Source organism: Anas acuta, chromosome 12 (genome assembly GCF_963932015.1).
Source record: "Anas acuta chromosome 12, bAnaAcu1.1, whole genome shotgun sequence".
Lineage (NCBI taxonomy): Eukaryota > Metazoa > Chordata > Aves > Anseriformes > Anatidae > Anas > Anas acuta.
This window is the reverse complement of record NC_088990.1, coordinates 20,156,870-20,170,543: the sequence shown is the minus strand read 5'-3', so window position 1 is coordinate 20,170,543 and position 13,674 is coordinate 20,156,870. Positions and strand designations below refer to the sequence as shown.

Genomic DNA, 13,674 nt, shown 5'->3' with positions numbered 1-13,674 from the left:
CCCAGCGCCTGCCCCAGTCCCGGCGCGCACCGGAGGCGCGGGGCAGGGCGGCCGCTGAGGGGCCGGGCTGGGCGCTGCCGGTCCCCGCCGCGCCTGCGCCGCTCGCTCACAGCCGGGGTGCGGGTTCGAGCCCCGCCGAGGCCGCCCCGCCGAGGGGGCGGGCCCGCAGTGCCCGGCGGCGCTGAGCCGGAGGAGGGAGGATTTGTGGTGTGAGAAGGCACAGCGCGGGCTGTTGGGACATCAGCAGCGACTGTCACGCAGGCTGGATGCCCCTTCTGTGCCCTGGCTTCAAATCTTGGAGTCACAAATTTGCATTGTGCAGCTTTTTCTCTCTTGCGTTCCCCACGAAAGGCACGGTTCTTCGCACCATTCCCAATGGTTCCTGCGGTTCCTGTGAGGGTGGCACGGTGTTCCAGGAAGCCGTACGTGCCTGCCTTAAAATTCCTTCAAGGATGTCAGATGAATCAAACCTCAAAGGCCCAGCAGCCATGTGATTCCTTCCATAGCCATGTTCTAACTTAAAAGTAATTAGACTGCCTCTAGTAATGCTGTCAAAACATTACTCCCCCTCCTCACTGGTCTTATAACTATACATGTTCTTCTAATTGCCAGCCTACAATACTTGGGACCAGTTTGTACCCAGGGCTAAATGTTGTTACTGTCAGGCTCCTGAGTGATAAGCATTTCATATGCCCAAGTGGTAAGAGCATATCCTCTTTTTGACCTAGCTGAAGGAAGTTGCCTAGATCAGAGTTGTGTAAAACTGCTAGATTTTGGAGAAAGGCACTCCCTTTCTGCGCAAGGGCTGAGAGCAGATTCTGGCACACCTGGGAGTGCTCGGGCAGCTCTGCAGAGCTTGGGGCAAGCACCTGCTTGGAACAGACCCTGCCGGAGAGGACACGATTGTGGTAATTGAGCCTTGTTGTTCTCTGCAGTGATGTTCTCCAAAAATAAACACTACTACGCTTTGTTATATTATGGTAGGTTCATTTTCCTGAGCACATAATCTCATGTCACTCTTCCTCAGGTGGATAAAGAGGTGCCATCCCCTGCGCCTTTCACCCAGTTCATAATTCCCTAGCAGGGTTATCAGCATGAAGGCTTTGGGGCCACAAAATGAATTGGGTTCCTGAAATGGGCCAGAATTAAAAAATATGATGTGAGGGGGGTGAGATATTTTTGTATGTGTAGCTGAAATTGTTTCAATGATCACAATTTGCATAGACTTCCATATGTCAACTGAGGGGGCGGTGAGCAGTGCGGGAGTCAGAATGAGCAGTCGAAGCTGGGACCCTGTTAAGCCAGCACTGGTGCCTGAGAAAACACTCCCAGGTATGTTCCAGTTCAACTGTTCTTAATGTTCTTGTGCTCCTCTCTGAGTCATTTAACTCACTGTGTTTTACCAATTGAACCAGCACAAGTGCGAGAGGGCACACAAGCATGAATGACCAGCCAGGGAGGAGAGGGAAAGTCAACTGCTAAACCACTGCTTATAAAACTGTGTCTGAAAATGCGGCTTTGTACTGGGGGATTGAAGAGTGGGTTCGTGCTCCATTTTGCTGCCCCTCCTGCAGGGACAGAAATATCTAGCGCTGAGGAAGGACAGTTGGCTGGGGAGACTTATTGCCCTCAGCAGTGCACCAGGGCTTGACAGTTTGCCTGTCATTGAATAACTATGACCAGATTTTTCTGAAGTGTTGTCAAGAATCAAGTCATGTGTTATCAAGACGAACTTCTGTTGAACAGAGCTTTTTGTAATGCCCTGTTTTACTCCATTTATTTATTATGACAGTAAGGCTGTACCCTCTCTGTAGTCATGTTTACTTAATCAGGACAGAGAGTTCTTAAGAAGTAACATATTAATTAAAGTATTTCATTTTCATGCTGTCATCCCTGAAGTCATACAGCACTTTCAAAGCTGACAGCTTCAAACATACTATTTGCTATACAACTCAAGCTAATTTATTCTAGCTTTACTCAGATTTCTGTGGGGGGAGTTACTTTCCATGTAGGTGTGCTTACATCAGTTACAATAAACAATAAAATCCAGAATGTGTAGGTGAGTGTTAAATGAAAAGTTTCTGAACACAGTTGCCACAATGCAGCTGAAAAGCAGCCTTGATTATTTGGTGTTACATTGACATATAGTACAGTGGCACTTGTGTGGTCAATAGTCCAAAATTTAACAGCTTGCTAGCATATGAGCCTGCAATCTTGCTGGGAGGCTAAAACCTCAAAAAGAAAGCTAGAAAGTTGTATACAAACTTCAGACAAGCATCTGGAGATAGAAAGTAAATGTTGCATTGCTGTGGGATTAGGAGCAGCAAGTAAGTGCAGGAATCCAACAGAGGACTGGAGGACAGAGAGAAAGACAACAAGCGTATGAGGATATTAAACACAGATTCACAAACATTGCCCCTGGATGGGTAGAAGTGCAATCAGCTTGTAGGTTCTTTGTAGTCTCCTTTCTGTACCTCAGCTGCTATAGAGGGACTAAAAGACCGATTGACCTAATTATACAGAGGTATCCTCAGCATGATTTTCCTTATGATTAATTAAAGCTGTTTTATTGTACATACAGCTCCATGGGTCATGGGGGGTTGTTGTTGTGCAGTATCATATTTTTAGATAAAAACAGTAATATTAGTTTTTGTTTGTTTGTTTTTGTTTGTTTGTTTGTTTGTTCCACAACTCCTTGAAACTAAATATTTAAACCAGCAGGTAAGTATGCTTTTTGTTATAAATGACAATACAACTCAACTGAATTTGGTAATATTTATAAAGGGCAAGTAAACAGCACTAGGTGCGTGGGGAGTCTACGCTCTACCAACACATACACACGAACATCGAGCTTTCTAAATATACAGAACATTGCTTTTACATATTAAACCCGAGTACACCTATACATATGTACAATCAGAAAAGGTATCAATTAAAACATGTCCATGACTGGGGGAGCATAGTTGGAGTTGATAACACTGGTTGAAGTGCTCCCATATCTTCCATGACTTAACAGTCTCCATTTTCCATCCCTTTTCTTGATTACAAACACCGGAGAATTCCAGGACTAGTCATGGGAACAATGTCTCGCGTTAAGTTGTTAAGCAATTCGGCCTTCGGGCCTTATGTATCCTGTTCTTCCCAGATTGAAGGGAAACACTTCCATCTCCTTTTCAAGGCCAATAGGGCCTGGGTCAAAAGGCACATCCAGGTCAACAGGGGGCATAACAGCAAAGGCCTGTGATGGCAGCAGCAGGGGGGCCGATGGCATAGCTGTCGGATCAGTAAATGAGCCTGCAGCTCCCTCACTGTTTGGCAAACCGCACGTGTCTGACTGTGGCCCCATATGGCTCTTTAAGGCCTCAGAGACTGCTCTCCAGGTGCTGAGCAATCCCACCACAACCTTGTCGTTTTTAGTAGCAGAGTCCTGTAATACACAATAAATGTTTGTTCATTGTCTTTTGTATTATAAAAACAAGGAGTTCCGTTTGAGGAGCGGGAGTTGCAAAAGCTCCCTGCTGAAGTAAGGAGCTGTATAATGCTTGGCTAGACACTATGAAAATTCTTTTGCTTAATGTAACAAAAAAGAGAACTCCCTCCCCTTCTCTCCTTCTGCATCTCAGTTGCCTCTTTTGTTCAAAGACACTGCTGCAAAGCTCGTGTAACCATTTCCTGATAAGTTGCTAACCTAGTGTATCAACATCCTGCCTTCCTGTCTCACGCTGGGCCAACATGACCAAATAAAAAAAAGAAGTTGAACCACAACGCTGAGGAAGACTACGGCCTTCATCTTCACGACCACCAGAGGGACAGAGACGACCCCCTAGCAACAGTGGGCGCAGTTGCAGAATATACCAGGATGTGCTGCGTAATCCCAGAATTACCAAGATATAAAAAGGGACCCTGGCGGGGGTGAGGTGCGTGCCGTTGGCGGAGCTGAGACTCCCCGGCCGCCCAGCGCTGTTTTGCTTGCTGTTGCTTACTCAATAAATTCCTTTCTATTATTAATGCAATGCTCTCTGAAAATTAATTAAGGGGGCAACTTATAACAAGTCCCACACCTTGACCTCAGTTTGGCCCCATATTTCAGGATCATAAACTGTCTGATTGTTAATAAAGAGAATAAGCTGTAAGGTTGCCAGGACAGTCTTTGTTCCTAAGGACGTATGATTCCCCATAATACGCAACTGCTTACCAGTGAGGGGCAGTTGTGTGTGCGGCTCCGCTTCTCTCAGCTGGAGCTTCTTTCCAGCTCCAGTGCCTATTTCCAGCAATTTTCTGTACAAGCTTCTTTGAGCAGTTTGCTGAGTTTGGCCGAACCTGTCTTCATGAGGCAATCAATGTCCCTGTTCCCTTCCTAGTCTCTGTTCTGCTAGCCTGTCCCTGTTCTTTCCTTTTTTTCTACTTCTTTATTGATGACATAATTTCCATGATATCTTGTTGCCTTTTTTCACCTCAAGGACAGGCTCCCCTCTTACACCTTTCGCCCCACAGCAGTCTTTTTCAAAACAACTTATCATCGGTCACACAACTTTGCCCAGCAACAGCAAACACCCAGCAATTTCCGTCTGGAGAACAAGCAACCCCAGAGGGCATGGCGTCTCCTGAATACCCCTTCTTTGCTCCCTCTAAACTCTTTTTCATTATCAACCATTTTCTTGACACGAATTATTACTCCATGTATCATATTTTCAACCAACCATTTATGTTCTTCATTATAGGTTTCACTTAGCTTCCTTTTCAAATATCGTTATCTATTAGAAGAAATCCTCATTAGCCCTTCACAGGATAATGAACTTGGTAACAAACCTGGGAAGCGGTTACTTCCCGCCCCAAAACTTGTAACAGAATTTCCAGTGCTTTGATTCTGCAGTATTTGGTTTGATAACTAGCTACATTTTAAGTGCTGTAGACACAGATACCAGTTTTAAATTCCAATCCTCAGTCTATTTCTGTGAGGTGTGGGAGGCCTGGAACAGGCAAAGCAACAGCACAAATCCGAAACTCCCACGCCTCACGTGTGCCTGTTTCGGGATGATGATCTCATTTGTTCTTCCTAGGAATCACTTCTGCGAGCTGAGAAGTGTCTTCCCCCCCAAACTTGCCATGAAAGTTTCTTTTTTCCCACCGACAAACAGCTGTAAGTAACACTGCTAAGCAGGCTGACCTAACGAGCTGGTTCAGGGCTGTTCAGGCTCAACGGCAGTGTCCCGTGGGTGCAGCCCGACTTCGGGCCATGTTTATTTTTTAATGTGCAAACAGAACAAGAGACAAAAACGGAACAAGAAGGGAAAGCAGGTGTGTTTTTAATCAGGTGGCAGCGCCACAGTTGCCATCGCGCTACAAAGGTGAACACGACCCTGACGAGACCCTGACGAGGGATATGGTTTAGTGGGGCCTGTTAGCGTTAGGTCAGAGGTTGGACTCGATGATCTTGAGGTCTCTTCCAACCTAGAAATTCTGTGATTCTGTGTGATTCTGAGACGCGCGCCGCCACCAGCGCGCTGCGCCGCCTCGCTGAGGGGACGGCTCCTCTCAGCCCGGCCCCGCGCGGCCCCTCTAGCCCAGCGCGGCTGCGGAGACTCTATGGTGCGGCCTTTGTAGGCGGGCGGAGCTGTGCAGACTCTATGGTGCGGCAGCCATGAGCGGCGCGGGGTGGCCCCGGGAGGAGGCGGCGGTGGCGGCCGCCGGCGGCCCCGAGCGGCCGCTGGGTACGTGAGGGGGGCGGCGGGGCCGGGAGCTCGCCCACCCGCCCGCAGCTCCGGCACGGCCACCGGCCCCGGGCGGCCCGGAGAAGGAGCTAGGCGGCGGTGATGTAGGGGCCTGGGCTGCGGGGTCGGGAGTGATGTCTACAGGGGGCTTTTAGGAAGGCAGTTCTGAAAAAAAAAAATAGAGAGAGAGATATAGATATAGGTTTGCTCGCTAACCTTGAGGGCAAGACGTGCATTCCTGTTTAGGTTATTCTTCGTACATAGCCCAAATAATTGATGCAGTCCCTCTCTGTTTTCCTCAGTACGTTTTAGTATTTAACACTGTTTAACAACGTGTTTTTGGAATATTCTCATTCCCTCTGCCCGTTTTCTGACTGTTCAGCTGTGGGATAACCACACACCAGGAAGCTTGTGATACAGGGCTGTGAACAACGGGAGGTTAAAAAGGAAGGGAAAAGGGAGGGAACAAGAAGCGCCATTCAGCAGATCAAGGGTGAAGAGCTACAACTTGAGGCTGAAATGCCTTTAATTCTTAACCAGGAAAATGCAATTGCTGTAGGTGAAACAGTAAATGCTGACTTACCCCATTCACCCTTGTTCCTCCCTGTGTAGGTTCCAGTGATGCATCTCCAGATGAAGGAGTAGTAGAAGATCTGCCTATAATAGATGAGAAAGCTGTGGAGCAGTTAACTGAAGGATTGATTTCTCATTATTTGCCTGATCTTCAGCGATCAAAATCAGCTCTACATGAACTTACGTAAGCAAGTTTTTAAAAGCAGCTCCAAACATACTGGTTTGCCTTTTTTTTTTCAGTGCAATGTTCTAGCAGTCCTTAATTGAAATATTTGGTAGTAGCACTGTGGTATTCCAAGTGTGATGTTCTGGATAGTTAAGTGATATGCAGGAGTACTCGCAGGTGTATAAGTAGTGATGTTGCCTATTGGAAATCTGACTGAAGAACATATGACACCAAAATCCTCTGAGCCAGACATAGTAGAAGACGTGCAAGTATCTTATGTAGTTGTTCGCTTCTATAGTGGAAAGTCTGCCAAAAAATATAAACTTTGTTTGCAGTGATGACCTTCATATTGAAAGCAGCTTGTGCTGTATATTGCTTGTTGTCCAGTCTTTAAACTGTGTTGCAAAAGATGCACTGAGAAAACACAGTTAAGTCACTAAACTGATAGGGATGTTTTGTATATTGGTATCTCCCTGATAATTGAGAGCAGCTTGTTTCAAATGCAGACTGGACCTGCCATAGGGGCAATGTTGCTGGAGAAGGCTTTACATAGAGCCATCTCAGGTCTTTAGGGTACATTGATTTGAGTTTCCTGATGCATAATGTGTGCCTGTCAAGGACAGCCCGTGTCTGAGAAGAATTTAGCTGATTTGTGTGGGGTAGAGGATTTTTAATAAGCACCATGGATCCACACAAGTTCCATACAGAAATAACTTCATTCTGCAGCATGACTCAGAGGCAACTGAGTGGAAAGTCAAGAGCTAATAGGTTCTCCCCACATTCAGCCTCACCTCCCAAAGAGTTGTTTAGTCACTGCAGCCTGCCTAGTGCCTATATCATCCAGGGTTTTCAGATGTTCATCCTGTATAATGTTAGGTAGCAAAAAGGTGATTTTGTGTGTGCTTGGCTGGGGTTTTGCAAAAATCATTGACTTGTATTGTTACTGAAATCAGCTGGCAATCCATAAGAAGAGTCTGATACTGAGAAGCATGTATTTATGCCTCGATGATCAAAGCCAGTATTTATTTAAAGGACTAGTTGAAAAAAAATACTTAAACTTCAGAGAGAATTTTGTATAATGCTACAAGAGCTTGCCATCATGGAAGTTACTGATTTACTGAGCTAGAAATAAGTGCTCTGAAAACTTCTCTTGCACAGTATATCCTTACATTCCTTTGTCACTGCTGCTTTACTCTTGTTTTATGGTTCTTTTCTTTTTTCAGACAGAACCAAGTAGTATTACTAGAAACATTAGAACAAGAAATTACAAAATTCAAAGAATGTAACTACATTCTTGATGTCGATGCCTTGGTAAGTACTATAAATGCTTTTCTAAATCTCTACTAGTATGGATTCTCCTCCTACCCAAGGAGCAGCTTGTATATTTTTATATTTTTATTGTTCTTAATGACCTACAGGAAGGTTACCAACCAGTGCAGATATGAGATAAATTCCTCCTAGAGATGGGTGCAGAACCAGCATGATTTCATTAAATAGAAAAGGCACCGGGAGGAAAGAACAAGCTCAGTCTGCCAGTGGTAGTAAGTCTAGTTCAAATCCAATAGCCAAAGCAAATGCATTTTTTCCAGCAGGACTGAGGTGAGCTTTGTGCACATCTCCAGACTAGCAGGAAGGATGCTTGAGACACTGTTGTGTGGAGCATAAATTGGCAAGACTTTTTTTCTGTTCTAGTGAATATTAATTCAGTAGGTTACCAGGTGTACCTGTTGGGATATGGTGGCTTTCTGTATTGATGCACGTAAACTGTATATAAAAATTTGAATATGTTTAATCCATTATCAAATCGTTGTAGTAATTGCTATGTTTGTGATTGCTGTTTTCATGCGTAGCTTTATTAAAAAACCCAAACTATTCCAACTTGATAGTCACTACCTTAACTGTTATATTTTTAAAGTTTTCAGAAGCTAAACACTATCACAGCAAGTTAGTGAGTATTAGAAACGAAATGTTGATGCTCCATGAGAAGACATCCAAGTTAAAAGTGAGTGGGGTAACTTTTCTACTTTGTAACATAGCTTTTAAATTACGTAATATTGACTCAACTTTTATTTTGAATGCATCCTCACAGTTCTGATGAAAATAGAATCTATGTTAAATTCCATTCTTAAAATGTTTTTCCCATGTTTTTGGTAGCATCAAACCATGTATGTTTTTAAACTTTCACTTACTGCTTTTTTCACTTAATGCTTTTGGAGAAGAGAATGTTAAGAGAATGGGAGGGATGCTGTTTACAGTTCCAAATTAAATACAGCCATAAAACTTTTATTTTCTGTTTAGAAAAGAGCACTTAAGCTGCAACAAAAGAGGCAGAAAGAAGAACTAGAACAAGAACAACAACGTGAGAAGGAACTTGAAAGAGAGAAGCAATTAACAGCAAAACCTGCTAGGAGGACATGAAAGCAGAACATGCAATAACTTGTACAAATTAATCATTTTTGCATTCTCTGGAATGAAGGCAGACTTTGATTGGGCTATAGTTATTACTAGCAACAGTCTACTCTGCTATTATAAATTCCAGAATGTTCATAATCAGTTAGAAAGATTGACGTTTTTCATTTCAGCCATTCAAGTTGCCTTCTTTTGTAATGCTATGCAGTTTGATACTATTATAATGTAAGTTCTTTTTTTTTAATATATATATATATATATCTTATATATATATATATGTATATATATATATGTATATATATATATGTATATATATAGGAGAACCTAATAATCACAGTTCTTTGAATACCTCTAACTTTTTCATCTGTTCTTTTGGTACTGAGAACTCTTAAGAGTTGTTTGGTGTCTGGCATCCATGATTTTCAGACAAAATACAGAACAGTAGTTGTTAAAGTTCAGTTCTGGTCCCCAGACTGAGAGCCTGACTGTTTCACTGAAACTGCTTTGATTCAGGAAATTGTGGTCTCCTTTCAATGCCATGTATCTGATGAGATTTCTGGTGTATTTGCCTGAAAGATCACCTTACTGAAGCAGCTTTTTTTTTATGTTGTTGTCAGGTAACTTAAGAACAGCTTCAAAGTAACTTTTGAATCACTTTACAGCTGAATGAGTTGGGGAGCAATCATTAAAAAAGTAAAAATAAATAAATAAATAAAAAGCAGAACACAAGATTCTCAGAATTGATGTGTGCACAATACAAACATTATTGACTGTGAGCTTCTACAAAGATGCGTGAGCTGTTGCTTCTGTAATGGTTCAACAGGAAGACTCTGGTCTGGGCAGATTTCTATAGGACTGAAAGTTGTAGTTTCTTCACATTGTGTAACTAATTGAAGCATAACCAAAACTAATCAGCTTCTAGTTCGTGTGAAATGTATTTGTCTGTAGGAAAAACTACTGCATTTAACTTTTTTCCTAAACAAATTATTCATGTGTGCTTCGGGTCTCTGTGAGATAATCTGTGTGAGGGCAGCATAACAAACTATTATTAGTGAATACTGATGATAAATGTTGTATGGAGGTTGATATCCATTTCTGTGAGTTTAGTTACTTGCAGCACCTGGTGTGAGTTCTCATTTAGACTGGCAAAAGAGCTTTAAACCGTTCGGTCCTACAGTCTAAGAAACTAGTTGTGTTGTGTCTGCTATTTTTTGGTAATGTAAATGCCATGTATTGAAGTAAGACAAAGGGTAGGCTGTGTGAAACTTTCCATGAAACACGTATGGTAAGGCGCCAGAGGGGTGCCTTGTTTTATATTTTTCTTCAGTTTTAGTTGATTTACATGTTGTATATATGCCTGGACTCATAACTTCTGAAGTCCTAATTTCCCACTGCTAATATTCATCTTTTTCTGTGAAAGACCTACTGTAACAAGTAGTCATCCAACACAGAAAGTCAACCGCATTGATGTGTTGGAGCAAGAACAAATTCCTTAAAGCAGTCTGAAGGGACATGAAATGCTATTACCGAAGTAGTAATAGATTAAAACTTTCCACGCATGTACTTTCTTTAGGTTGAATTTGTCTTGTCTTAATTGCCAGTGGATTGTTGATGTATGCTGTGGTTTATGTGTATTTCTAAAAGAAATGTAAAGAATTTCTACAGTCCATTTTTGGAGCAGAATGTACATAAATACTGTTTACAGTTTTTTTTTATTTTGTAATGTAACTTCAAAACTAGATTCTAGGAATTTAAACTGTTCTTATTAAAGTATAATATGGAGTTAGATACCTCAGTGAAGTATACTAATCAGAACTAATTTCCATTAATATTTCTTGTTTTCTGTTGCCTCATGTCATATTCAATTTACCTTTTCAAGTTGGAGTCTCTGTATTCTGTTTTTTTTCTTTTTCTTTTTTTTTCTTGTTTCTTTTGGAGTTTTTTTTTTTCCAAAAAAAAAAAAAAAATCATGTCCACTTTTACTGAAAATGTAGAATTCTAAGCGTAGAAATTGATGCTTTTGCAATTGCATGTTTCAGCATTTCTTTGGAATTCCTGATCAAATGAAGAAAAGCTTGCAATGCTTGCCTGAGGAATCACAAACACGTAAAAATATAGTTGATAGTTTTCCCTTAAAATTGTATTAAGTTCTGTTCTTGTATGAATAAGAAACGTTTAGAGAGATTTTATTAAAATTAAAGGGGGGAAAAACAAATTGGGGAAAGTTTGGGCAGCTTATGTAATGTCTTTATTAATTCAGCGAACTCTTAATTATGTCAGTTAAAGCTGTAATTTGTTATTTCCATTAGATACCAGTCTTTCAAATGCTACTTTTATGTCTTAATGCGTAAGAAGTAAATGCCATGTTGGATTAATATAACCACAGTGTGCTGGTATCTAATACATGTACAGCTAGATTGAATAATCTTATTACTGTATGCATTTAGTCTTGCTTGGCTTTAGGAAAAAAATGGTTTATCAGTTAGATAAATGTAGTGTTGGACACTTTCTTACTGTTTGTTTTTTTTTTTTTTTTAATCTGGGTGAAGAGTTACAGCCAAATGTATTGTTTAGAGAAACATAAAATTACAGCTCTAAAACAATCTCATTGTACTGTTTAATACTTTGTATACGACTTATTTTTAAGTTATCAAGTCACTGTGGTGGAATTCATACTTAAATGTGCAGTATTGCTTTGAATTTCCGCTTTCTGAGTGGATTAATATGTGGATGATCAGTGCTGATTGGGAAATCTTGGTTTCCTGGGCTTCTATCATTAGTATTGTTAACCTGGATACTTAATTTGGGTACCCCCTTCCATCACTGTTCAGGTTCATGTTAGATAATTTTTTAATTCAGTGAAATCTGGCTTTTTCACTGGCAGTAGTAACTCTGCCATGTTCATAAGACGTATGTTTCCTTTGGAACATGGCAACAGAATATTTGATCTGTTTTTAGGCTGTATCACAACCTGAGTGATAACAGCATAAATAATACGAAGGTCATTTCTCTAACTATGCTGTTGGGATTCTTGCATCTGAGACAGTTCCCTGGTTTATTTATTCCCAACTATGCTTTAATAGATGCTTTCTGCCACCTACTGTTTGCTTTGCAGCACTGCTCTTCTCCCTTTATTTTAATTTTAAGCTTGGCTTTCTAATGCCCTGACCTGCAGGAGTATTTTTAAAATTCCATTATATCTAAGTAGTCTAATTGATTTATTTTTTATTTTTATTTGGGTTAGTTGTGTGAATGCTATATATTGAAGAACTGGAGTTTAGTGATATAAAACTGTAGGACCACAATATAACAGCATGAATATTAATATGGCTATTGATTCTAGGCAAAATAGCATGCACTAAATTTCAGTAAGACAGTACGTCAAGGTAGCAAAGATTTATATATCTTTTTGTTGTTGTTTTTTTTTTTTTGTTTAAATCAAAGTGTAAGCTGAAATCCTAGCAGTTTTGGCACAAGTAGTGCACTTCAAATTTCTGACAATTAGTACATGTACGTATTTCACTTGCCTCAGCCCTCAGTTAAGCTATTTGTAGAATCACAGACGCCAAAACCTGACGCCCCCATCCCTGCCACTATGGTAATACGTCTTCTAACCAGTCCTTTGTGATACCAAGGCAGTCCGCAACTCTATGATGTGATGTGATTTGATACTCTACATGAAGAATATCTGAAATGACTAAAAGTGATGGGGAAGATCTGTGCTACTGGTACCTGACAGTGTCACAACAGTGCTCGTGTGAAGAAACTGTTTTCCTTCCAGTAGTAACTGTTGGCAGTGACATCTGGGGGATAACGAGTCCACCTCCAGTCTGTATATTGAAGTGCTGCTCATGATATGCTACGTAGCTTTAAAGCATAGATGTTGGCCGCACCTGTTAACTCAGGGTTTCTGTTCATTCTAGTTTGTGCTCCCATTTATTTCTATGACGTCAAGCCATGGGGCTTAAGAAAGGAAATCAAACACGCTGCTTGGCAAATGTGAACAGCAGTGTGGGGAGCAGTCTGTAGAAAAGTTGCAGCAGACTTCAGCTTTCACAGGCTTGCAACTTAATGCAGCAAATCACTTTAAAGCTTGATATAGAATAATTTCAAAATCTGTACACATTCAAAGGTATTAGTTTCTAAGATAGTAATGTAAAGAAGGAATTAATTGTGCACTGTCATTAACATGGCTATGTCAGACAATGTATAAGGTTGAGCTATTTTGTTTCACGTGGTGAAATGAATGACCCCAGCACAGCTGTGAAAGCAAGGCCATGTGTACATTGGTAAAGAGAACGCTATGCCTGTAAATTAACAATACAGCTTATTGCTGTGATGAGCAACACTTTTTTTCCCTGTCACCTGTAACTCGTGTAAAGTTTAATATCCTGTGTAAATACAGCCTACCACAGTAATTATAGAACAGTTAATCTGAGCCCTTTGTCACCTCCCCACCTGAAAACAATGCTTCTGTCCTCTAGCGGCATAATGGAAGTTGCTAGTTTTCCAGTGTGTAAAGTCAGGTGGAAAACTTGCTGGTGAACATCTTTTGTAAAGACACCAACTGTGTGCTCTCCCAGTATGCTTTCCCTTCAGTAACATCCGTGCAAGTGTGTGTTTGTCAAAACCCGTGAAAAGGTGTTTGCTGTCCTGTTGAAATTAATACCTTTTGGCTAGATGGGCTTTTTGGCTTTATTCTGTGTATTTATGTGGGAGCAGCCACTGACCAGGTTTAATGGTGGGGATTTTCACAAGCAGGCAGAAGGAGTTGTTCTGTTTCAGGTGCTAAAGTACTGCAGCCTCACCTCCAAC

General features: G+C 41.3%; 1 protein-coding gene across 2 annotated transcripts; it reads left to right on the top strand.

The window, feature by feature from the left end:
• The first annotated feature begins 5,022 nt into the window (after positions 1–5,022).
• On the top strand, positions 5,023–11,462 carry BLOC1S6 (biogenesis of lysosomal organelles complex 1 subunit 6). Of its 2 annotated transcripts, none has more exons than XM_068696158.1 (5): positions 5,023–5,140; positions 6,324–6,468; positions 7,674–7,761; positions 8,366–8,452; positions 8,749–11,462. In XM_068696158.1, exons 1-5 carry the CDS (start codon positions 5,035–5,037, stop codon positions 8,866–8,868), a joined length of 546 nt encoding a protein of 181 aa, XP_068552259.1. In that variant the 5' UTR covers positions 5,023–5,034; the 3' UTR covers positions 8,869–11,462. The 2 variants fall into 2 exon arrangements, with proteins under 2 accessions (XP_068552259.1, XP_068552260.1); XM_068696159.1 differs by lacking the exon at positions 5,023–5,140 and adding an exon at positions 5,554–5,711.
• The last annotated feature ends 2,212 nt before the right edge of the window (positions 11,463–13,674 follow it).

Excerpts from the sequence above, each read along its gene's own strand:
- BLOC1S6 (XM_068696158.1), top strand. The coding sequence starts at position 5,035 with ATGATGATCTCATTTGTTCTTCCTAGGAATCACTTCTGCGAGCTGAGA. Across the intron at positions 6,469-7,673 it reads TCAGCTCTACATGAACTTAC|ACAGAACCAAGTAGTATTAC; the intron begins GTAAGCAAGTTT and ends TTCTTTTTTCAG. Across the intron at positions 8,453-8,748 it reads AGAAGACATCCAAGTTAAAA|AAAAGAGCACTTAAGCTGCA; the intron begins GTGAGTGGGGTA and ends TTTTCTGTTTAG.